At 34.0% G+C, this 27,185-nt stretch overlaps 2 protein-coding genes across 2 annotated transcripts in view; one reads left to right on the forward strand and one right to left on the reverse strand.

Moving 5' to 3' along the window:
- Positions 1-27,185, forward strand: part of nip7 (NIP7 nucleolar pre-rRNA processing protein) — a 127,045-nt gene that overhangs the window by 35,726 nt on the left and 64,134 nt on the right. The window lies entirely within an intron of this gene.
- Positions 19,742-27,185, reverse strand: part of LOC132156353 (Golgi apparatus protein 1-like) — a 36,472-nt gene continuing 29,028 nt past the window's right edge. The window contains exons 19-26 of the mRNA XM_059565326.1: positions 24,802-24,939; positions 23,905-24,028; positions 23,560-23,702; positions 22,820-22,921; positions 22,288-22,395; positions 21,559-21,679; positions 21,118-21,224; positions 19,742-20,313 (exon numbers count right to left, since the gene is read on the reverse strand). Of these exons, the coding sequence (XP_059421309.1) occupies positions 20,146-20,313; positions 21,118-21,224; positions 21,559-21,679; positions 22,288-22,395; positions 22,820-22,921; positions 23,560-23,702; positions 23,905-24,028; positions 24,802-24,939 (1,011 nt within the window). The 3' untranslated portion in view covers positions 19,742-20,145. The remainder of the gene's footprint in view (positions 20,314-21,117; positions 21,225-21,558; positions 21,680-22,287; positions 22,396-22,819; positions 22,922-23,559; positions 23,703-23,904; positions 24,029-24,801; positions 24,940-27,185) is intronic.

Raw genomic sequence — 27,185 nt, forward strand, 5'->3', positions numbered from 1 at the left:
TTCTCAGATGAAGCCCCTTTCCGATTGTTTGGGGCATCTGGAAAAAGGCTTGTCCGGAGAAGAAAAGGTGAGCGCTACCATCAGTCCTGTGTCATGCCAACAGTAAAGCATCCTGACACCATTCATGTGTGGGGTTGCTTCTCATCCAAGGGAGTGGGCTCACTCACAATTCTGCCCAAAAACACAGCCATGAATAAAGAATGGTACCAAAACACACTCCAACAGCAACTTCTTCCAACAATCCAACAACAGTTTGGTGAAGAACAATGCATTTTCCAGCACGATGGAGCACCGTGCCATAAGGCAAAAGTGATAACTAAGTGGCTCGGGGACCAGAATGTTGAAATTTTGGGTCCATGGCCTGGAAACTCCCCAGATCTTAATCCCATTAAGAACTTGTGGTCAATCCTCAAGAGGCGGGTGGACAAACAAAAACCCACTAATTCTGACAAACTCCAAGAAGTGATTATGAAAGAATGGGTTGCTATCAGTCAGGATTTGGCCCAGAAGTTGATTGAAAGCATGCCCAGTCGAATTGCAGAGGTCCTGAAAAAGAAGGGCCAACACTGCAAATACTGACTCTTTGCATAAATGTCATGTAATTGTCGATAAAAGCCTTTGAAACATATGAAGTGCTTGTAAATTATATTTCAGTACATCACAGAAACAACTGAAACAAAGATCTAAAAGCAGTTTAGCAGCAAACTTTTTGAAAACTAATATTTATGTAATTCTCAAAACTTTTGGCCACGACTGTAGACTTCTTGTACAGATACCTGAATATCCAGTCTTATATGTTCTGTGTGTGCATGTGTGTGTGTTGTAATTAGTGATGTATCTCATTAGCTGCTAGGTTAATTATCCATCTCACTGGGATACCTGATAGGGGACACACAGCTGGAATCAAGACACATCTTAAACCAATTACTATTTGTGTGTAGATTAAGACCAAGATTTTGGCAGAGAATTACACAAAACCGCACTAATCCTAATATGAACCCTGACACCAACAGTACCAGCACTAACCCTAACAGATGCACCAAAAAATAAATAAATAACAATTATATATATACGTATATATAATATATATATATATATATATATATATATATAAAATACACACACACACACCCATGAAAACATTTACAATTTCTTTAAATTCAATAAATTAAGAATTAATATACATTATACATTACTGTGCAGAAGTCTTAGGCCACTAGTATTTTCACCAACAAAAATGGTTTTAAATGAGATTTTTGTTTGCACAATAAGTCTGACAACAGCCAATGCTGCACATAGAGATCTGATCTCATCATCATCCAGTCTGTCTGGAATAACATAAAGAAACAGAACAAACTGAGACAGACTCAATCCAGAAGAACTGTGGCAATGTCTCCCAGACACTTTAAGAAACCTACTTGTAAAGCTACCTGAAAAACAATGTGCAAGTGCACCTAGGACAAAAGCTTTTCTAACACATAGTGTGGCCACACCAAATGTTTATTTAATTTAGTTAAGTAAATAGAAGTTCATTAATAATATCTATTTATGGCATCATTTTTGACGACTTCCTCCCTTTACAGCATTTTTACACAATGTGCCTAAAACTTACTGTGCACAGTACTGTAACTTTGTAGGTTTCTTGGAGACACCGCCACAGTTCTTCTGGATTGAGTCTGTCTCAGTTTGTTCTGTTTCTTTATGTTATTCCAGACAGACTGGATGATGGTGAGATCAAAGATATATGATGGTGAGATTTTTCTGTTCTTTCAATTTGGTGTTTACTTAGTTTATTGATTGCATGAAAGGTTGCAAACTTCATATAAATTAAATAGCTCTTATATTTTAAATATTAGTTTGACCTCTTGAGACTATCAACATTTTCTGAGCACTGAAAAAAAAGAAAAAAAAAAAGTCAACATGGTGTGGGAAGCCCTGCTGTTTTGTTGGATAGAGTGATTTCACATTCACAGTGCAGTCTGCTGATTTAGGGTCTCGGCTTCCGTTTTAATGCTAATCTAATGTTGCATCAGTATCACAGCAAAAATACTATTGCACAAATACAAATAACAATTATGAAACATGCTTTTTACAACATGACACAGCAAGTATTTAGACTATAGAGCACCTGAGACATCGTAAAAAAAAAACACATGAAACTCTCAAGTGTGTGCTCCGTCTTCATGCCACCTTTTGAAACGTTGGTTTTATTTTTATCCTTTTAAGCACATGCATGAACACACAATAATGAAAACTGTTACAAGGGTTTTACTGTAAAATGAAAGTATGAAATCAAACCAATCTTGAACCTGCTAACCCCACACCCTCTCCCCTTCTCTCTTGCAGTCACGCAAACACATACACATTTTCTCCCACTGTATTTAGACAGCTGTCCTCTCTGCTGTGTGCTTGTCTTTGATCTTTGATTTAATGCCCCATTTCCATTAGAGACACTAGCCTATTCAGGAGCGAAACTTCAAAAGAAGGAGAGAGAAAGAGGGAAAAAAGGAAGAGTGGACGAAAGAGTGTGAGAGTGGTGGGGAAAATGTATTACTTATATGATTTAGAAAACTGAGGCCTTAAAATGTTTCTACACAAGTGAGCCAGCAAAGAACAAAATACGCTAACAGGAAGTAAAATGCTGATGCTCTTCCTGATTGACAAGCAAAAAGGAAGTCACAGGCAAAAATGCAGGGTCAAAGGTCAAAAGGTAATGCTGATGTTATGGCAGGGCTGTTACAGTGTTGTGTTAGCGGTCTCCTTAAAAATTAGGCATGTATTAATAGTTGCATTTGAGTATATCAATTTCCAAGACAGGAACGCAGGCCAGTGTTTCACACATGCACACTAATGCATTCTGTTAAGTATGCTTACAGTAAGTCACACATGCTTCAGTTTCTAGTTTGAAAGTCTGAGCGTGATGTAAACGTATTGATCTTAACTGCAGCAAGACCCGGCGGGATTATGAAATCAATGCTACAGTGAAGGAGTTCTTATTAATTTGACTTGATCTTATGCCTCTGACAACGCATGGGAAATGCTTGAGAACACTGCTCTTCTACAGTCAAAATGCAGCACTTGCTAAACACATCTCATGGAAAGTGGCACTGGGAACTAAAGCTTTTATCTGTTAGGATTATTCATGTATATATCCCGCATTCATTACCTGAGTATATGCACTGTGAAATGAAAAAAAAAGAAAACATTTGTGCAAGATTAACTCCTTTTAAACGCCTGATCATAATCCAAAATCCTGTAGAGCTGAATAACCAGCAAAACAAAAATGGAATTGACTAGCTGGAAATAAATAATAAAAGTATTTTTAATCAGTGGTATTTACAAATGATTTATGCAACATCACAAACGGACAAGAGATGACATTGTGTTGGAGGACAATTACTGACTTGAAAATATAGGTAGATAACAAATAACATTATTTTATTCATAAATTGGATTGCAAATACCAGATCGAATTAGCTTTTTTGCTAAAACAATAATTAAATAGCCATGTGACTACTGGCTAACAATCCAGATGCACATGCATGAATACTGCTAATTTTGGCTTCATGTTGAAATTGCAAGCAAAAAAAATAAAATAAAAACCTTGATACAATATATACATAAAACTATATAACTATCTATCTGTCTATAATACAAATATATAATATATAAAAAAGTCACTGCTTAACTTTACAATTACCCTTAATATTAATATTACTACTGAAAATACAAACTGTAAAAACATGACGACACAATAGTATTTAAGGACATTTGTAAAGACACCAAATAGTCATGCTGAGTGGTTTTCCTCTTTCCTTCAATAAAACCAACCTTTTTATAGAAAATGTAAGAAAAACGCTAATCATACACAGAACCCCTAGAGAAATATATTTCAGCACTATTTGAAAACACTGCAAAATGTCTCACTGTCTGTCTCCATTTCCAGTCCATTTCTGAGAAAAGGAGTTCAACAATTCCATTGACATTTGCATGACTGTGGTTTATGCACCTTTTATAAACTATTCCTTCAATCTATATATTCAGCAGCCACGGCAAACAGCACCGACCTCCTTCTGCCTGGACTAAAGCAGACAGTGTAATATAGTTCAATATTTGCAGTGAATTCTGGAGAGAGTTGACAGTAATGCGGAGGCGAGGCAGAATCACTGATCACCCTCGTTTCTCCCACACACACACACACACACACACACACATAGTCTGTTTAAGGCGTGGATCGAGAGCAGAATTTGAACTGACAGGCTGGGCCCCCTTGCATTGTTCTCTAGCTGTGTGTGTGTGTGTATCCATGTGTGCGCGAGTTTGTATGTGTGTGTGTGTTTGCATGAGAGGTCTTAGTGACTGATCTTTCGATGTGCCTCACTTCTCCACCACCCCAGCTATTATTATGATAAACAGAAAAAGTCAAACCCTGAAGGCAGTATGTGCTCACAGACTCACAAACGAACACACACAATTCATTATTCAGATTTCATGACACCTTATTTGCAAACACAACATCTGCACAATCTTAACACTGTCCTGCAAGGTTAAAGACTACACTAACACATCAAATAAACATAACATAACATAATCTACACACCCTAAAACGTGTGACTCTTATATGTTTCTGATTGTATATGAATGATATAAATAAACATTTATCATGTATATTCAGATATTTTACAATGCATACACTAAATTTGGTTAACGCAGTAAAAGAAATGCTTCTACGAAACCCTATCGTGAACAATTTCCTTTTAACCCTCTCATTGGCTCAGCACTATCATTTAGACACCGCTACCCTGCGGAGTTCACTTTTCTCTTCTCTTCTCTCTCTGTGCCCTTTCATCCCATCTTTTTCCTTTCACCCGGTTCCCTAACTCCGTGAACTCTGACCTGTGAGCCAATCCTCTTTCGCCCCACACCATCTCCTTGTGTTTGTGTGCGTTCTCAGAAAAAAGAGTCTGTGCTTGCTTCATTTGTATCTGCTCCTCAAGCACGGGTTTATTTTCTCGCAGTAGAACTGGTTTCTCCGGTTTAAGCACTCCAATTCAGGCCAAGCACTGATTTTAAACCTAGAAATATATATAAAAGTATTTATTTAATTTCTAAAAGTGAATATTCTGAAATTAGGGGAGCTAAATTACTAATTAGGGTACTCTCAAAAAAGGTTTTTGTTTTTCTAAATCAAGTTTGAAATTTGTGCTTGCTTTTGAGCCCAGCTGCTCAAAAGCAAACTATTCAACTATTAATCCAAAGACTATTGTATAATGAATAAAAAAGAAACTATTTGTCACAGTGTGACAGATTCACAAAAGGACAGAAAAACAATACCCAAACAGAGTCGGTCACACACAAGCACACACACACACACACACACACACAAAAACAAGTTTATCTAAATGAGGACATACTACAGATTTGCATTGATTTGATCAATTTAAAAATAATTACATTTACTACATTCCAACTAATAAAAACTTTATTTATGAATCATTTTATCATTGATAATTTATAGATTATCACACATATCACATTCACACACACATACAGTTAAGGAATAAATGCAAGCAGGCTTGACCAAACATGTCAAGGACACCAGGACCACCTTAATTCTTCTTCTTCCACCGTCTACGCTTCATTTCAGACGCAAAACCAAAAAGTTAAACCCTTGACTCCGCTTCTCTCTATAAATAATATACGCTATTGCACGCGCGCAAGTGCGTCGCGACGCGCAGGACGCACAGAGGCTACGGATACTCTGTATCATATCGTTGCTCGGAAGATGTGGACAATACTGATGCATTCGCTGAAATATGCCTGATGCATCAGTGTTGACATGCACAACAGCAACAACAGCACTTGTAAAAGCAAAAGCGCACGCACACAAAAGAAAGTTACTTCACGCTTTTCGGTCTTTTTCTCAAGCAACTAACAAGAGGGCGACAACTCTTGGAGAAAGCAGGTAGGAGAGCACCAGAACAGCTTTTCTAACTTCAAACTGAACTCGTGAAAGACATGAAAAAAAGTGATCAGGACACACTCTACATTCGCGAAAATGTCATAAACATGTCATAACAGTAATTAGTAAAAAACAAAAGCAGAAACCTGCACTATTATGTAGTTCATTAGTGTTAGCGTTTATACTTGCTGCGTAAATAAATGCGTAAAATGAGCAGAGTATCGCCTGTAACGGCGAAGAACAGTCATCGGATACAAACTTACATTTGGACGCGTCGCTTTGTATTCCAGTAAACACGTTTACAGATCCCATTGGCACAGATGCATGCGTTCACTCATCATGCTGCTGAAGTTAAACGAGGTATTTGACTGTTCCTAGAGCATTTAAAATGGTTCGTTTTTGGTTCTGCAGACGACAGACGCGCCCTGGCTTCGGCTCGAGGAAGGAGGAGAGAGTGAAAAAAAATCAGTCCGGTCTTTATTCCTGCTAATTACTTTCGTGTAAAAAAAATGGCTGGAATTAACACACTGCGCATGTGCTGATTACACAGTCACGAGGGGAAGAGATAATTAGCTCTAAAGAGACCTCCTGGATCAATAAGATTCCAGGATGGAAGAAAACGAGAGAGAGAGAGAGAGAAGGGAGATGTAGGGAGGAGAGAGGGGGGAAGTGATGGAATTAGACTATAGGACAATTTTACATTTGCACATAAACAATAAACACGAGTATAAAGCAAAGTTGCCGTGAAATGAGAAGCCAAATGATATGCGGTAAAACATATTCACAGAAATATTTCATAGTCATATGATGAGTAGCCTATGCAGTAGAGAAGGGACCGCGATGTTGTTATAATCATATAATTATGCATGCATTGAATAGCCTATTATTAATATATACATATATAAAACATTTGTTTCTGTCAATCAGTAGGGTTCATGGAAAGTTTGAAGCAATACTGAAAGAATTGTAATATGTAATATCGATGTATTGGTTGAATTTTGTATAGAAATGCAACTGGATACGATATTCAGTAAAATAAAGGCAGATGGATTTTAAAATTGAGCATGAAATTATAGCGGATTATTCTAGTCTATATTTATTACATAAATATAAATAGGCATCCATTTACAAAATTTCTTAATTATGTTAATTTAAATTATATAAATGTTTGTAATAAATAATTGGTTTTCATCACTGTATACTGTTCATTCCCAATCTTTCTCTTATCAATGCGTTGCGTAATAGCCTAAAAAATATACAGAGCCTATTTTAAATAACGGATTTCTGATATTCTGAACAAAAATACATCTGTTATAAATATGTCATTATTGTTGTTTTTTTATTATTATATGAACAACACAAATTCATCAAATGAAACATTAAAAAAGGAATTTGATGTCCAGCGTTGTACAATTTTGTGTAAAACACACTTAAAGGAGAAAAGCAGCATGGCATATATTCTCAACATCTCAATAATAATAGCATCAATATTTTACCAGTAGCACATGGCATGTTTCATGTGCACGAGCAGGAAGAAAATGAAAGGAGCGAGTGTTGAAGTGTTTTTTCACTCTACTTGTATCTTTTGTCATGATAATTCTTTTGTGTTCTTTGTGAAAGTGTGTGTGTATGTGTGTGTGTCCGTGTACGCGCGTGCTTGAATGGAATTGCATTACATAATGAACTCATATAAGTTCTTTGCTACTTGATATGCACGAAATGTTTTGTGGTCTTTTTTTTTTTTTTATGTTAGAAGCCAAATTGCAAATTTTCCTCAACTTATACACTGGAGAATCCAAGCGAGCACTTTTTTTTTTTACTATGCCTTAAAATGTATAGATAAGAAAAAAATCGAAGCTAATTAATATTATTTTTTTAAAGCATTTTTGCTCATAATGAACAAAAATGAGCCAATATTCTATTTACCATCGGTCACACACATAGTCATATTCTAAGTTTATTATAGCCTAATCAAATTTTTCTAAAGAATGATGCGTGAATATAATATTCGAATTGGGGGAAATCTGTAGGCCTGTATAATATAAGCACGGTGTATTTGTGCATTTTAAAATCAAATCTTGATGCAATAATTTCCCCCCATGCACTTACAAATAGGAGAGTTTTATTATTTACACACGTGCATCGTGGTCATTTTCAAGCCCTTATAATGACGTTTTCTTGAACAGCCTTTATGAACAAAAGAACAGAATTCATCAGCCACAGCTGAATACACCTTCTGATTCATGCATTCATCCATCTGCACGAACACACTCACTGCTACTTCAGAGAGATTTGAGCTTGTTTTTGGTTTATAATACTTGTTTTACTTAATTACAACAATATGCAATCTTAGAATTAGCACACATCCAGTAAAACAAACTTACTGCATCTTATTTAAATATGCAAATATATATGGTAAGCAAGCAAAAAGATGAATCTGTAAACCAAAGACTTAAGTAGGAGTTAAAAAAAAAACATTAATTTTTGCCACATGCCCGCCGATCGTCAGAGTAATGATTAAGATGTCTTCATCTTAAATCTGTTTTTCATGTAGTCACAAATCAACTTTTTTTCTGGCAAACTATAGCTACAAATGTGCCGTATGAGCAGTATGAGGGGATGACAGAGGCAGGTGCTTCTACAGCGCCACCTAATGGCTGCAAACATTTTTCAACTGCTTATAAAATAGAACAATTTTCTCTCTGTCAAAAAACAATGCATTTAATGGTAATTCCAAAGCCAGCACAGTATAATCGCATCGATTTATAATATAGCACAGATTATAAATTAGTAAAAATGAATAAAGCAAACGAGAGTCTTTGGGTTGCAAAAATCTAAGTAAAAACAATTGTTATATTCTTCGACATCAAGTCTGGAAAAACAACAGTTTGAGAATAAATGACACAACATATTACCATATACAATCAATGTGATTTTCATATTCTAACAGTATTTTATTTAGCTTAACTGTAATTAAATGATTTGCTTAAATCTTTTATATGGAACAAATAAGTCAAAAATTCAGCTAAATTATTCATACGGACTGTGAAATGTCTGTGAAATGTGTACATTTCTATTCCTAAACCAAAGGTGCCTTACATAAATGTGGGTGGCTGCAGCCAGGCCAGGTCTTGTTAAGTGTGTAATTTCACGACTCGTGCTGGATGTGTGTTTATTTGTAAAACAAGACACCAGAAGCAGCTCTTGTTTCTGGAAGGCATTTTTCACGAATCTGGGCCATGGTGTGAGCCACTTTGCATAAACACTATTTCTCAGCTGGAAAAGAGAAATTGGAATAATATATGTCTGCTGGGAAATCCTATTTATGTTCATGATGTGATACCCGTGTTCAGGGTCTTCAGAGGTTTTGAGAACCCTAAATCCAGTCAGTAAAGTTTCAATAGCTGGTAAATACCTCTGTGGATTGAAATATTTTGGAAGGAAATTATTAGGAAAATCTAAATGGGAGTGTTTACCCCAGATTTGCTAGATTCTGTAAAACTTAATGTTGCCTTGGGAACAGTACACAATTTCCTTAAAAAATTTCACACTATACACTTTCCCAACTGAAGCTGTGAAAATAGGAAAATAAATGTGATTTTGAAGTGAAATCACACTATATTTACTTCTGTAATGGATGGATCTAAATGCATAAAGCCTTGGATGTCGGCTGTGAATGTGTGCGCATACATGCGTGTTTGTTTATGCACGCGTGTGTTTCTGGCCTGCTGCCAGACCTCTATATATGTCTGTGTGCCCCACGGCAGTGCTGGGGGTCACTGTTTTCATTGTGATACAAATGCCACCCTCGTAGATTGATCTAATGTGGGTTAATTAACCAAACACACACACACACAGGGTTGATGTGTTATGTGAATTCTTGCCTTTTTAGCAGAATTATTTATGTGCAGTATTCTGCAAAATTCTTCTAATAAAGTAGTAATGAATCACAGAAACAATGTATATTAATTAACATAATATCCTTACTACTTTTTAAATGCGTTTAAACACAAGAAAATTAAATAAAAGGATATTAAGTTGGCACTGAATCACTACTCTCCAAAATTTATTTCTATATTTACATATTTATAATTACAAGACATATTGGGGTTAACTATAAATTCATGTCTATAAGCAACATCTGTGGCATGCTGTCAATCAGAAATAACTGAATCATCCAGAAGTATGTATAAAAATGCATTAACAATTTATACATTATAATGGTAGTCGAAGTGTAAAACTGTTAATGCTTTTGTTTTGTTTTTACCGACTGTGACATAACTGCACATATATTTTAAAATTTATTCTGACAATGAGAGATGACTATCACCTCTGAAGATACTGCCAACATTGGAGTTCACAACAGAAATACTAACCAGCAACACAGATAAGTTCATTTAACTGTTCAGCATTATTATAATTTATAGTTATTAAAAATAAATACATTTGTGGATGTGACACAAACAAGATTTGAGACCAACACACATTTTTGTACAAGAGTGCCATCACACAGACGCCGCTTCACCCCACTGACCCTTCAGCATCACTTTACTATCTCCTCTTTCTTTGGTCACAAATGCCTCTCACTGTATTAAGACCCTACACTTCAGAGCAGTGCTGCAGTGAAAGGGTTAATAATCTTATGAGGAATTAATATCCATTGCACAATTTTAAACCAGCTGTTTCTCTTAAACTTGATCTCTTCTTTTCACGAGTAGCATTAGTAGACAGTATTATTCCTTGTTTCCTTCTTTTTTTTAAAATCTAGATGTCCCTCCACCTTCACCCCTCCCGCTCACCCTTAGATGGGACATCTAATAAGCGGTTTCTGTCTAATACTGCTGTTGCCACAGTAACACCTCAGGTGGCCAGTTGATATGGCAACCACAGTCCTCTTTTTGAGTTTTTGGAGAGAACGACTGGGGCTCAAAAGAGAGCCTTTAAAATCTAAAAAGATGGACTGACAACATCAAATCTAAAATCACACGTATACATGTACAAATGATTCATATGCTGTAGTCCAGGCTAGATATTTATGAACATAGGCTTTTGGCTATTGGTGTTTTCACACCGTTTATATTCAGAATAAGACCTTTAAATTCTGGCAAATACAACTAATAACCTCTGTATTATACATCTTAATATTCTCTGTCATTTTTGATTTAATTTGTATTGTATTATTTATACCATTTATTGCTTTTTTATTGTATTATTTATAGCATTTATTACTGATTGACCAATTATTATTATTTTTCTTTGGCACGGATATAAAAAAAATAGTATTTTCTAAATGTAATTATATTTATTTAAATAATTGTTTTCTAAGCTTCAAAAAGCACCCGACAAAAATTTCACATTTAATTCAATGTGTTCCTTGCCATTTCTTTGTAATCATTTAAAATTTACTGGCAAATGTATTATGATTGATAATTCAAAAAAGTGTTTTTCTACAAACTTCTGGGTGATTTAATTAGTTTTGATTAACAGCATCCCATAGATGGTGTTTATTGATATGAATTGTACATTTAAGTCAAATGTTTCTTATAAAGAATTATAGATTTGCATTTATTATGCAAATTTAAATCAGAATTCAGAGAAAGAAAGAAAGAAAGAAAGAAAGAAAGAAAGAAAGAAAGAAAGAAAGAAAGAAAGAGGAAAACATTTATGTTGAAAATTCATCTGAATCTTGCAGTAATGGAAAAAAAATAAAATAAAAATCACATTTACTCTCTTCACAGCTCTGCTCAAAATGTCAAATTGTGGAGATTGAAGCATCTTGATGCTATTCACGGAATTGTAAATCCTTATTTAACCCACCCAGTTTCTGCCCTCACATGACAGCCAATGTGCTGCGGTGAAAGCCCCTGACTGCTGTCTGTCTGCTGACCCCGTGACCTTAACCTCAAACAGCAGCCTGACACACTGTCTCACAGCGTCTGCTCCTCAAACCTCTCCAAAATCATCACACAGGACAACCACAAGGCATCAGCTCTGCATTGCCTTTTTTTTTTAATTTTTTTTTTAGGTAAGTCCATATTGTAAATAAATGTCTATGAATATATTTATCTGTTCCCATGGAAAGCTACATTTATTTTCATCTTGATTGCTTCTTGATGTCCTTGTACATTACACTGTTTTATGCTACATCATATTTATGTTAAGATAGGCCTCATGTCTGGCTTTTCATGTGAAATGAATAAGAACCATATATATATACATATATATATATATATATATATATAAAAATCTCTATTTTAATCACAGTAAGTTCTTTAGATTCCTTTTTTATTTTTCCACGTCTATAAAATGTATATGAGATGCACGTGCTGTGAACCTGAACTTGACTGGATATCACCGGCCTATAAAAATCACTTGGCATTGATCGGACAGGATGAGAAAGGTAATTGAATTACTTTGACTTTTTAATATAATCTTCATATGTCTATATGAACATTATATACACATATTGCTCTGCGATTTCTTTTTTCTTTTTTACCTTAATTAATGTCATAGACTATCATGCCATATTTGTAAGCACGTTAATTGTCGGATTTTGCGCGTCACTGTCGTCATAGATAAAAAGACAACACATAATTGTTTTGATATTTGATCGAATTATATAACGTGAGTATAAGATACAAGATAAGCTTAAGAAAAATCGGAATTTTAAATGAACAAAAGACGTAGAAAACTAATCTAAATGTTATCAGGGTTCGTGAATCTTCTACTCGCACAATTTCATTTTATTTTAAATGTGCATGCAGTTCAACCTCCGTGCCACGTGCTGATATGTAATAATACAGCCTCTTCTGAATTAAAATGCAGCATATAATCACGATTCATGGCTTATTACAATTTGATTTCAGCTTTTGATTCAACAATTAACATTCTAACATTCAAATCTTTTAGGGCAGCCTATATTTAACACGTGTTGTTCTCGGGCTTTAAATAGTAATAATAATAATAATAATTATTATTATTATTATAATCACTAGCCTACTATAACTATTTTATAGCTTATAACAGCTGGTAAATGAGAATAAAGGTAGCCTTAATGTCAGTAAGATACTCATTCGTTCTTAAAACACATTCTGTTTTACAAATATAGACAAATTCAAATTTAGACTATTCAAAATAAACTAATAAGAAATATATTTTTATAACTATACGCTTATATTTTGTATGAGCTTATATTTCTTGAATCGCGCATCAGACACATTTTTAGATATGTATCTTCATCATGTTAAATATCTTCATCATGTTCTCCACACTTCAGTTGTGGAATCAAAATGTTAATCATTTGCTATTTATTAAATGGTTTCTTTTTTTAGACGAATCAAAAAGTTCAAGACATTTGATTCACTGACGATGGTTTTACAAACTCATAAATGTATCGTCTCAGTTCCGCGTCCATTGCACTCTCGAAATATGAATTCGTTAGAAATAAACGCAGAATTGAATTCGTTACAACGACAGAAAAGGGAAAAGAAAAATCTCGGAAGGAATCAATTCAAAATCTGAACATCTCTAAAAATAAGCCTTATAAAATCATTCCAGTGCTTCACATGAACGATCTGAATGCGTGCCGTCGACTTCATCTCAATAACTTTTAATGAAGTGTACAGTCTCTGAACTTTAATCATGTCAAAGCATCTGGTCAGTGATTTCTTATTAAATCTTGAACAGACAGTGTCAGAAGAGCTCGTGATGCAGCAGCTGCTCCAGAGTTCAGACAAAAGGTCAAGTGCGTGACCCCAGGACAAAAACCCAGAGCAGCCCTATATCTCTCCCTCTCTTCTTCTCTCTCTCTCTCTCTCTTCTTCTCTCTCTCTCTCTCTCTCTCTCTCTCTCTCTCTCTCTCTCTCTCACACACACACACACACACACACACACTCACACACACATTTGTTACCTTTACTTTTTGCCAACACTTTAGCTATTTAATATTGCCCATGTTACACATACTATAATTAAACACAATATTAATAATGCTATTATACCAAGCACATTAAGTTCTTCTTGTTGATGAATAGGTTATCTGAACAATGTAAAATGCATCCCTGCTCCAAATGCAACATCTCCAAACACAAGCATGCTCTAACTAGCCTATTATTTAAAGAAAACAAATAAGTGTTCCATAAGGATTAGAGCAACATACAGAGGAATAAAAACAGTGTAAAAATAATGGAAAGGCATATTCATTTTAGGCAGATAAGTCTAAATGAATTGCTTATAGGCAAGTAAACCAGCGTTTTTCTTTTTTGGATAAAAGTTTTAGTTTAGATTGAGCCAAGATGGGAATAAATATGACCAAATCAGATTTCAGCTATTTAAATCCAAGAAAGTGAAATCTGAGAAAGCAAATAAAACAAGGACTGTTACAGACAGGGAAGGTTTATAGGTCGACTGGAATGAACTGGGAATGCACCCGTGTTATTGTAGAATTCTGGGTTTATATGCATCCAAGATAAACTATATGTTGAGCTATAAGATCACTGACAGTGAGGAATTACGCGAGCTGCTGCTGCAAATGAAAATGCGGCGAAATACAAGAGAGTGCAATCTGTTCAGAGACCGCCATCTGCTGGAGAAACGAACAACTACATGACCGTGAAACAGCTGATGCAGTCACAGGACGTTTCATGTGTAATTGGGGAAAACAATTTTGCAACAATCAAATAAAGTCCATAAAATAAGTCATTAAAACAGAGTAACTGGCAGTAGATTGTACAAATATATGAATGTATTTTGAATGGCTTTCAATCCTGTCTGTTAGAAATGCAAATAGATATTAAACTGCATTTAACCAATAACAAAGACACACAAGCATAAAAAACCCACCTCAAATTACACATGAAACACAATAAGGTTAACAATCAAATAACTGATCATTTTGTTGTAAAGAGAAACAAACTCAGTCTGACATTACCAGACGACAACAAAATGCTAAACATGCCAACAAAATCAATAACCCCACCCGGGCCCAAAATGTAATCATGTGAACCATTCATGCCCCAGTGCATGCTGGGAAGATGATACATAAGCAAAACTGTATCAATCTAAAACAGTATTCACATAACACACCAAAAATGAATAAACTAGTGATGCCAGTTTGCATGAACTATTTTAAAGGAATATATCATCTACTCACACTCATGTTGTTCCAAACCCGTGAAACGTTTTTTCCTCCATTTGGCACCAAAAATGTACAAAGAATGAGAAGATGAGGACTGACAAACTAAAAAAAAGTGCCATGAAGAGGAATCCATGTGTCCATTTGGCTAAAGTTATCATCAGGGTAATCATTTAACAGCTGCTGAACTATAATGAGCTGGTTTGCTCACTACAAACTAACTCAATTCATAAAGACTCGTTTTTATTTTGATTGATTAGTTTAATTAATGTATATTAAAACCATACATGTGGTGCTTCTCTGTGTATCCTAAACCAGATTTAAATGTTTGGAAGTAAATGTGACATGAAAACTCAAGGAAAACCAAAGGTAATAGATGCTTTTTTGAGGCACCACACATAAAATGCCCTTTTTTTTTACCTGACTGTGTCACCAGTGTGTAATTCCTCTGGTTCTTGTGGCATTTAATTAAAATAATGATTTTGAATCTAAAAAAAAATAAAATAAAAAATAATAAAAATAAAAATTGCATAGCCTTGTTTGTGGAAAACTGGCAGGTTCTTGTAATAAAAATCCTTATTTTTGGTGTCCACCCTGCATTAAGTCTCTTGTATTACATAATAAAGGGTGAAATTGTCACTACCTATAAAAGCATTGTATTATTTTTGGTAAGTATATTGCCTGGATATATTCATAACATCATCTCAGATATTGCACTGTATAGCATATTGACATATTCTTCTTACTAGCTCCACACTTCTTCACAGATAATATAAAGTTATTTCAAAATTACATGTTTCATCCTCCTGGGGCCCAGGTTTAGACTTTTGTCCTCTAAAAGTCCCCATGCCACAGTTTGACGGGATATCAAATGTTTGGAGGTTTGATCATAAACACATCTCCTCCTGAAGAGCCTGCAGGACAGACAGTATTCTGGATGGATAGATGGGTGACGGTTGACTAGTGGGTAATAAATTAGTTGACGTTTATGGCAGTCCAGTAGTTATTTATATCTAAGCCATTCTGGATTGCTGTCATTAATCTTTGCACGTTGGTCCATCACAAACCATGGCCACATTTATAAAAGGATTTCAATCCATACGAACACCACTAGGTGGCAGTAAAAGGAACACTTGGATGATGATCGACTTCACACGTTTATTTGAAGGCTTTCAAGGCAATTACAACGATATGCATGTCGAAAAATGTTTTAGATCGTTTAAAAGACTGAATAAGTATAACACCACTGAGATTAGTGGGCTCCAAAAGTCTGCAATTCAAAATCAAAATTTGAAACTGATTGAAAATCAGAAACATTAAAAACAAAGAAGTTTAACAGATAATCAGATGTTCTTGCTGGAGAACATGATCATGAGGTTTTGTTCCTGCAGCTCCAGTGCTGCATCCATTAAGACATGAGAAAACCACATACTAAGACATTCTCATATTCATTTTATGCCATTTTGAGTAGTTGGACTATCATTATAAAGGTCTTCCTGGGTTACAAAAGCCTCTTAATGCAGAGGAAGACTGGCTTTGACATGAAGCTTTTCACTTCACATGATGTGTGGACTGGAGTGGTATGGATTACTTGTGGATTATTGTGATGTTTTTATCAGCTTTTTGGACTCTCATTCTGACAGCACCCATTCACTGCAGAGGATCCTTTGGTGAGTGATAGAATTTTAAACTTCTCAAAATCTGTTCCAATGAAAAACATAATCTTGGATGACCCAAGGCTGAGTACATTTTCAGCAAAAATTCCCTTTAATTTGCTTTAGAAAACACGTTTGTTTTCAAAAAAGTTCCTGACATTACTGGCAATTAAAAATACAGGGACAGACAAATGGAATCATGTTTTTTTCGGAGTCACATACTGTGTATAAATAATACAAAACACCACGGTAAGAAAATCTACAGCGTTTTATTAAACTGATGACTCATCTGTACAGAATTAGGGAAACCAACAAAAAGTCTGATTTGTCACAGTAATCTTCCATGGCAAAATGAAGAAACTGATAAAATATCAGCCATAACGTTTCATATGTTTAGTCAATTTTCAGTTAATAGGAAACATGACAAAGCCGCTCACAGTTGGATGGGTCTTCCAGAGGAGCAGAGAAAAGCCATTTTTATCAAAGATGCATCATCTTTGGCACTGCACTATGACTGCTGGGAAATTGTGACTGGCAATGTCACTTTTCAGAGAATTGTCACCAGGTTTTGCTTTTGCTGTGGCTTTAAAAGATGCTTTCCAAATGGGGCTCCTCAAAACAAAACAAAGATGAAGAAAAAAAAATTCGGAATCCTAAATTTTCTGTGAACAATAATACAAAATATATATTAAAAAATCAAATTAATTAATAAAAGTAATTGTCCAAGCAAAAAGTTTTTTTTTTTTTTTCTTAAAAGAGAAAGCAAGCATAACAGTTGTATTCCATGAACCTCCTTTGAAACTGCTTAAGGGTCACTTGATTTGCACACTAGTACAGAGTCCAGATCGAACAGAACACATCACTGTCAGCTTTGTGAATTTTGACATCCAATGTGATAAAAACCCATTATAAACCAGTTATACGTAAAATAGTCAAGAAACAACCAAAAAAGTCCAGTCAACCAAAACAGACCATCAGGATCAGTCTCAAAAAACATGAATTAGGAGAAAATACAGTTGGAATAAAATAACTTTTAACATTTACTTATCTACAGTACATAGTCAAACATGATCATACGATCAGTTGAATTTTACAGTCCAAATTTCAATTAACCAGAAATCTCGGACTCTGTCTGTGATTTGCACATTAGTTCCATTATTTACAGAATAACGCTGAGATCATCAATGCTAGCAAAATATACAAATGTACAAATCTGTTCCCACATGTTGGAGTTTGAGATATTTTTGAATCTATTAAAGGGATAAGTGCACTCAAAAATGACAATTCTTTCATTTACTCACACTCATGTTGTACCAAACATGTCTGACTTTCTGTAAAAAACGAAAGAAGAATTAATTAATTTATTTTTTGGCAGCTAATCCATTTTGGTACCAACTGACTTCCATTGTATGGACAAAAAGGCAATAAGTCAACAGGAACTGAAACCGTCTTCAAAATACTGAGTTCAGCAGAAAAAATTAATGCATACGGGTTTGGAACATGAGGGTGAGTAAATGGCTTTTAATTTCCGGATGAACTATCCCTTTAATAAAAGGACAGTGGACAAATTGGTTTCATAGAGCTTTGCACACACAAGTCATGACATCACAATATGCAAATGTGCATGGATTTACAAAACTGAATCCATAGAAACCTTCTCTATAGTGGTACAGCTCCAGTCAAGAAAATATAAGAAAATGAAAAGATGAATCCCACGAAACCCATTTAATTTGGAGTGAAATTTTGATTCTTCTTCTTCTTCAAAAAAAAAAAAATAAAAAAAATAAAATCATTATATATGCAATAGTATTTTCCTGAAAATTAAGCACATTTTCCTACTGGTTCATTAATTCTCATGAAAATAGACTTCGTTTTCATCATGCAACAAAAAAAAAAAAAAAAAAAAAAAAAAAATTAGTTAAAATTAATGCATCTAAATTAATGCATAAATTAATGCATGGCTTTTAGAAAAACCTTATGTCTTTAGCAAATGTTATGCATATAATCATCACAGTTATAGTCATATTAACACAGTAACAAATTAAAAAGACAAGTATGTCATTCCTTTTCATACTAGAGATGTCTGTGGGTACAGCTTTGAAAGAATACAGAGCCACCATCCAAGGGGACTAATTAATGTTTCTTTCACTGGTACGACAGAGAAAGAGAAAAGGCAACATTAGAACATAGTTATGAAATAAGTTCAAAAACATATTTATCTCTATCCACACACAAGGAGGCACGCAAATATGAAACCAAGATCAGCACATTTGTTGTAAACAATAAATAAGGCTTAAGCCAAACATAACAAAATATCAAAAAAGTGCAATCATCCTGTGAACATTCAAAGTACCTCTGAACAGGAAAAAATACATTGAGCAGGGTATATAGTCACGTTCATCCTTATAACATTGGTCTGCAGGAAACTTGTCCTTGGACAATCAAACCTTTCTTTCACATTAAACCTTCTGACAGAGCTACAGGTCTATTTGAATTTTTCATTTAATGCCTAATCCATTATAAATGTGCAAACCAGATGTTTATGATTCTTCAGACCAGACTCAGACGGTCAGCAGGGGAATCTCACAAAACCAGTCCAAGAACATGTTTGTCATAAAAAAAATAAAAATTAACTTTGATTTTAGTCAATTAAATATTTTATGATTTTACAATATTATCTTATTTTGCTGTATTTGTCTTACTTCCTTTATTGATTTAAATGAATCAAAACAACATAAAACAGTAAAAAACTGTGTTAATAATGGGAATTATAAAATAGCTCAAAAGAGAAATGTACAGACGTAATGGTAATTCTGGGAGGAAATTGTCATGAAAAATTAATCTCTCTCTCTCTCTCTCTCTCTCTATATATATATATATATATATAGGGCCTGGACATATTTTCATGAGATTCACTCGATGTGTTTACTATTATAAAGTTTAGCTTTGCCCTTTAAAATGAAACCTTCTAGCAAAGGTAATAATAATAAATAATAATAATAAAGTGAAAAACACAATATAAAAATGGCTTGTGAATTTTCATGTAAGCTGTTGATTAAAGCCCTGTCATTCTCAAAAAACTGAAAGATGCAATGATAAAATTACTGCATTGACACATGATGACCATATTACAGTCAAGAAGTAAGGCTGTCACTCTCAAAATAAAAACATATACTCAAGGCATAATGTCCTAAAATGATCTTGATCCTGTCTGAGAAGCATTTCAAAGGTTGTATGTTTGGATTGAGCGTCAGGGTGGGCTAGAGAGGGTTCCTAACATGGCACCGACCCACAGAAGGTCCACTGCCGCTCCCAAAGTCTTGGCAGGTATAAGTACAGAGAACAGCGAGCGCAGGAAATGACATGTAAAACTGCGGATGGGCGGAATCCTCGCTCTACCTGTCTTTCAGCTCTCTGGTCACACGTTTGGTGATACGGCCACACAGCAGCCCCACGAGGAAGAGGAGGGACACGGCCAGCACAATCATGAACAGGATGTAGTTCTTCGAAGGTGATGTCATGACTTGCAGAGCGAGGTCCGAGAAACCTTCAGCTGGTGCCACCTGGGAAATCAAATCACACACTAGGACTCATTTGTCCTGACATAACATTCATATTTAAATTATAACATTTTTAATAATAAAAATAATTTATAAAAAATATGTATATATATATATATATATATATAACAAATGTTTTTATTTTTTTGTGAACATCTTTTTTTTTTTTTTTTACAGTATATCTACAATACAGGATTTTCATAAAATAGCAATTCATTTTGATAGAATTTCTTAACATTTTTAAATTATTTATAATAGTAATAATAATTATGCTAATAATGTTTTATTTAAATAAAATATGTCCAAACTCTAATAATAATAGTATTATTAATAATATTAAGTAATAGTAATTTATTTAATATAATTTAATCTCATTAATATTAAATTAGATTAATATTAAATAGTATTAATAATAATGTCGTTTTATATAATAATTTATCCTTGCTATTATTGCATTAATAATAATAATAATAATAATTTATTTATATAAATGTATAGAGATATGTACAATACTAATGTTAATAATAATAAAATGAATAATAACAATGTATAAATGTTAATAACAATTTATTTTACTATAATTTATAATTTTTATTCTTACTGTATTATTAAACAACTTTAGAAGACAACATTATTTTTAATATAAAAATGTCTTGTTACTACATTAATAATACAATTAATAATAATAATAATAATAATAATTTTAATGCAAAAAAGAAATCTAGAGGTTTGGCTTGTATGTAGCAAATATATTTAAGAAAAAATATTTAGGTGAAGTTGAATGTGCTTGTGTTTGTGAGCACTGACCTTCGCTGCATAGCTCCACATGTCTACGCGGTCCTGTAATCTTCTCTTACATTCAGGCTGTAGACGCACCTGCTTGTCCTGCAGAGCTTCCATCAAACAGGACATTTCTGGGAAAGAATTTCAAACAGAGGGAGTCAGGAGCTCCAAATTACAGAGTTAAAAAACCTCCATAATCACACAGTCTGTCAGTGCCATAACGTTCCATTAGCCTCTCAAATAGACCCTCAGCCCAGATATCTGGGTATTTGGTATTTACAATGCATTTAACTACAATGCATTAACATTCAGTGAGAAATAATGTAAAAAGCGACAATGATAAGATATTTGAGGTTCAATATGCAGCTATGTGGAGCAAGATATTTAATAAAAAAGAAAATTGACAGTTTTTAAAAGCATGAATGAATTGTGTAATATGCAAAACAATAAAATAAATTGACTGACGTCTGCCTCTTCCAGGGTTGATGGCTGCACACTGGTGTTTCAAATCCAGAGCACAGGCCGTGTGCAAGACAGGATCCACAAATATATCTGCTTTGCTTTCTTTGAGCATGTTCAACACCTCCTACACGTGGAGAAGGGACAAATGTGGACACTAAACCTGTACATGTCGAATTAATATACAGTAGCTGTGTATGTGTGGACTGTTGTGAAGGTGTTTCTTAAAGAGACAGCAGCGAAAAAAGACAACCTTTTAAGAGAGGATGAAGGAATGTGGGAAAAACTAAATTATGATTTTGTTTAACTGGACGTTTTAAAAAATACACTACAGTTCAAAAGGCAGTAATATGTTATTGTTATTTTAATGATTTTGAAATTATCACCAAAACTGCATTTAGAAAAAATAAAATAATAATAAATACAGCAAAAACAATAATATTGTGAAATATAATTACCATTGAAATTGTTTTTTTTTGGATTTGAATATATTTTAAAATGTAATTTATTCCTGTGATGCCAAGCTGAATTTTCAGCATCATTACATCTTCCAGAAATCATTCTAATACGAAAGAGTTAATTGCCAAGTATGTGCACATACAAGGAATTTGTTCTGCTGACAGAAGCAACCATGCAACCACCCATGTGTCTAGTGTGGGAATCTCCTCTCATCAAACACTGGTGTTTCTATGGCAACAGATGCAGATGAAGCATGTCTGTGGATGTGTTCTGTACCGTCTTGCACTCCTCCTGTTTAATTTTCAGAAGGTTGTTCTTCAGACACTCCTCCACTTGACCCGTCTGTTCCTGTGCGGCAGCTTCCTCAGCACACAGCCGCGTGATCTAACACACACACAAACAGACATGTTACGAAGTGACTAAAGATAGAAAATCTCTATTTTCTCATAAAAGATGCTGTGTGTTGAAGGCCATGGGCTGCGTTCCAAACTCTCGTAAGCTCTGTATCTAGACATCATTAAAACCTATTCTGATTTATATCAGCCAGATTTCAAGGTCAGTGTTCAAATCAGATGTTTCCTTAGCAGATAGCGCAATCCCAAAACACATCGCAATGAGCTGACAGATAGAATTAAAGGAAATGCCCATTATATTTAATTCAGTAATGAAAAATATGAATATTTAAATAGAATAAACTACCCACAAAGAGTGCTTTAAATCAGTCAGTGGTGTGTTGTCATTTAGATTCAGATGCTGCACTGACCTCTGCAGACAGTAAACGTAAAGACGCTCATGATGTGATGCTCACCTCATTCCTGCAGTGAACCTGGAGCTGAGGATCGAGCCGGTAGTCGAGTGCTGACTCCTGAAGAATCACTCTGATCTGATCCTCACAGTCTCCAGACAACCGCTGGGAACAACCCGTTTAAAACGGTTAAACAGTCTGCATTTCCACACCACAACACTCCCACTCACATACTAATAAAAGAACTTCTATGTCCTACAAGACCACCAAAAAATAGCATTATGTTGACTTACGAATCGACATTTCATATCTATAAAAGTCAGTGCTACTTTAGTATTATTTATTCATATTTAATATTAATATTTTGAATTAGCTTTTATTTTTATATTTTCAGTTTTAATTTGATTTGCTTTTGTCATTTTATATGTATTTTTAAATAAATTATTTTTTTAATTATTCGTCGGTTTAGCAAACCATTTGGTGAACATTTATAAATTTCAATCCAGTTAAAATTTTGTACGTTTGTATTTTTCATCTAATATTTATATTAACTATTTCCATTAAAGCTGAAAATAGTATTATTATTTCTGTATAACTTTATTTTTAATTTTATACACAACATTTAGGCAACATTTCTAATTTCAGTTCAGTTTTATTTCAAGTACCAACAGCAATTTTAACAGTAACAACACTGATATAGGTAAGTGGTACAATAAGCAGGATAATGTCAGTCAGATGGTCATTATAGCAACACAAGACTATAATTTGTATTATTTGTTGCTAATATTCAGTGAAACACATACCTGGTCTGCATACTTGAGTTTGAGGCAGGATATGACTTGACCCTCCAGTTCATTGGCGTCACTGGCTTTGCCGAGAATGCTTTGACAAAACTTGGGAATGTCTGCTTTACAAGCCTTCCTCAACACCGGGTTCAGTCTGTAGTCTGAAAACACCAAAGAAATCAAAACTCTAGCATAACAGAAGTTGAAATAAAAGAACAAGAAAAAAAGCAAAAACTAGCCTTTAAACAGAACTTGAGGAAGAGTTTCAGAGATGTAGATGACAAAGCCCCAAATGAACCAACTCGGCTAACTAGGTGAGTGGAAATGAAGGCTTTTAATGGTGCAGATGTGTTTGGTCTTCACCTGTGTTCTGAGTGATTTGTCTCTTGGTGATCATCTGCTTACACTTGGGATCCATTAGCTCGCTGTTCTTGTTCAGTTTTAGACACTGTAGCATGTTCTTAGCATCCGACTCTGTGCAAAACCGCTAAACCAAGGACAAATAGTTAGAGAAAGAACGAGAAAAGGAGAAACAGACTTAACTACTGACTGCACAGATCTATGGGAAACATATGGGAGCTTACAGACTCTTACATAAGTTATACAAGTTTGGAGTTTCTTGCACACCAATGTTGCATTTGTTACTGATATCGAAAAATGTCATTACAACATAAAAACACTGCTTTTTTATTTTAATGTATTTAAAACAAAAATGTATTCTTGTGATGCAAAGCTGAATTTTCAGCATCATTACGCCAGTATTCAGAGTCACAAGATCCTTTAGAAATTATTGTAATATGCTCATTTGATTAATTATAATAACAACAATAATAATACAATAAGACCAATATTTATTTGAACAATTAATCTTTTGTAACATTATAAAAGTCTTTACTACTCATTTTGATCACCTTTTTGTATTCTAGCTGAATAAAAGTATTAATTTCTTTCAAAATAAAAATCGTACTGAACATTAGTGTATTTGTTAATAGCATACCGTTTCATTTAAAGACAAGGTTATGTGGTTTCAATGTTTAATACTCTTTTCCAAATCAGCTCTATCGATCTATCAGCCACTTCACTCTGGCCCCGTGTTGATCTTATTAAGTTCATTAAAACATGGGGCTTACACTATTCCTATTGATCTTTGACAATCCAGAGTACGTCTATAACCATCAGATCGCTCTGTTTGACAAGAGAGCTTCAGATAATGTCAGCATATGACCAAAGGGAACTGCAGAACTTGCTAAAACATCTCACCTTGATCATCTGCTTGCACACTCTCATGAGCTGATAGTCCAGCTCCGGATCCATCATTTCAGTTTCCTGAAGCTTAAAGATCTTCTGATGACAAACCTGAGAAAGCTGCTTCTTGCTCTCTTTGAGACACTCAATGATCTGAGAAGAAGAGGACAGATACAGACGAAAAAAGAACAGGTGATGAATATAGTTAGTTATTAGTTACTTCTCCAATAGTTAGTTAACAGGGCTAAATTGCTGCAGCATTTTATTTTTTCACTTACGCTGTCAAGTTAAGGTTAATCGAGGTTTCTTGTGTATAGGCATCATACACATGATGTAAATACATTTTTTAAATTAAATAAGAATCAGACTAAATTAACACTATAAACTGCCAGCTCTACACATTTTCTATGGTGGTAGTTAAAGCAGGAATTGTGTTGAAGGTAGGAAAATTAGGTAATTTTTATGTAGGTCAGAGTGCATGATTAAATGCATTAATATTTGATTGCATTATTATTATTATTATTATTTAAGCTAACCTAAGCTGTTACATGACTAAACAGGACCATGCCAGGTTGCTGGCTACTGAATAAGTGTAATTATGTAAACATGTATGGTCATATGTTAATGTGCTGATGGTTGTGTCAACATGATTTATTGGCTGAATCAGTTTTATAGCTTGGGTTTTAATGGACTGGGTGAGAAAGCGGAAGAGCGTTACACAATGAAAATGTACTTCCATAAAAACTATGGAAAATCCTACTTTGTATAACTTGTATTTTGCATGTGTGCAAACACATGCCTCAAACCACCTGGTTTTGTATAACATGTATAACAATATCTGTATAATATGTAGTTTGTATTTTGCATATGTGGCATATCAGACTGTAATGTAGGTTTTTCCACATTTGACCAATGAATTTCCAACTTTTCCAGTCTTTCATGATCACTCAATACGGTTTTTTAATCATTTTATAGAGACCAATGGAAGGGTTTTCTATTTGTACTTTATTTTAGGTACCAATACTTAATTAAAATTAAGCAAAAAAAAAAAAGCAACTGTGTTATTTCAAATAAGACAAAATAAGCTTTAAAATAATAATAAAAATAGCCAAACATCAAAATATAAGCGGACATTCCTTAATTCTAATTCTTAATTCTATAATTTTTATTTATGAACCCCGTATGTGGGAATTTTTCAAAATGTGATTTCTAGACCTGGAAAAGTAATTGAAAATTAGTAGAATGTAAAAATATGGACATTTCTCAAATGAATAACTTATTCTAGTTTTGTAAAATTCTAATATATTTTATCTATTTGTGAACCGCAATTTTATATATATATATATGTGTGTGTGTATATATATATATATATATATATATATATATATATATATGTATGTATATATGTATATGTATATACACACACACACACATATATATATATATATATATATATATATTAGTGCTGTCAACGTTAACGCATGCGATTACTTTTTGTCTGGTTTAACATGTCAAAATATTTAACGCAGCATCCGTATTTTCTGCCATCCGTTGGCTAGCTTTACATTATATGATCACGCTCTTATTCATTTAAATGCTTTTAAACATTTCAAGCGCGGCAAGACAAAAGAGAATGCGCTGTCTGTGAATGCCCTTATGTGACACATACACACACACACACACACACACACACACACACACAATGCATAGACAGGGCGCCAGAATCCAGTTCTCTTAAGCACTTGAACTAACAATAAACATCCCAAAGTGCCAGTTTTGTCGATTATCCTCATAAGAGCAATCTTAAATGATTTATATAAAGTCTAAAATGAACAAAAAGAGTTGTGAGAGAATGAGGCGAGATCCATAGACAGTATATAAACGGTGAGATCCGCGTGTCTGTCTGCTCTTAAAGGGACAGCAGCCAATAAAGCTTCCTGTCAGTAAAGTTAAAGAACAAAGGGAACAGAGAAAATGACTCGCTGCTCTTGACTAAATAACTTTTGTAGCTTTAATAAGGATTAACTATTTAATTTATAGTTTATGCAGTGCAGACTGCATATAACTTTGATAACTTTATTAAATTTCTGTATATTTCCTAACTGTTAAGACAGGAAGGGCAGGAGTAAACATGACATTTATTATGTTAGCATTGTTTTAAGTTTACTTAAATTAAAAACTGTTATATTTTTGAAGCCTAATAATAAATGTGAAAAAATAAAAAAAAATCAGTAGCTGTATTAATATCAGTAATACTGGCCTTCATTCATAAAAAGATGCCATTTAAACAAGTATTTAAAATATACTGTCTTTATGTTGTTTCTACATTAATTTGATTAACTGTGAAATTATTACATTAAAAAATATATTAAAAACGTACAAAAACATTTCTTTTTTTA

The sequence above is a fragment of the Carassius carassius genome, chromosome 13 (genome assembly GCF_963082965.1).
Source record: "Carassius carassius chromosome 13, fCarCar2.1, whole genome shotgun sequence".
Lineage (NCBI taxonomy): Eukaryota > Metazoa > Chordata > Actinopteri > Cypriniformes > Cyprinidae > Carassius > Carassius carassius.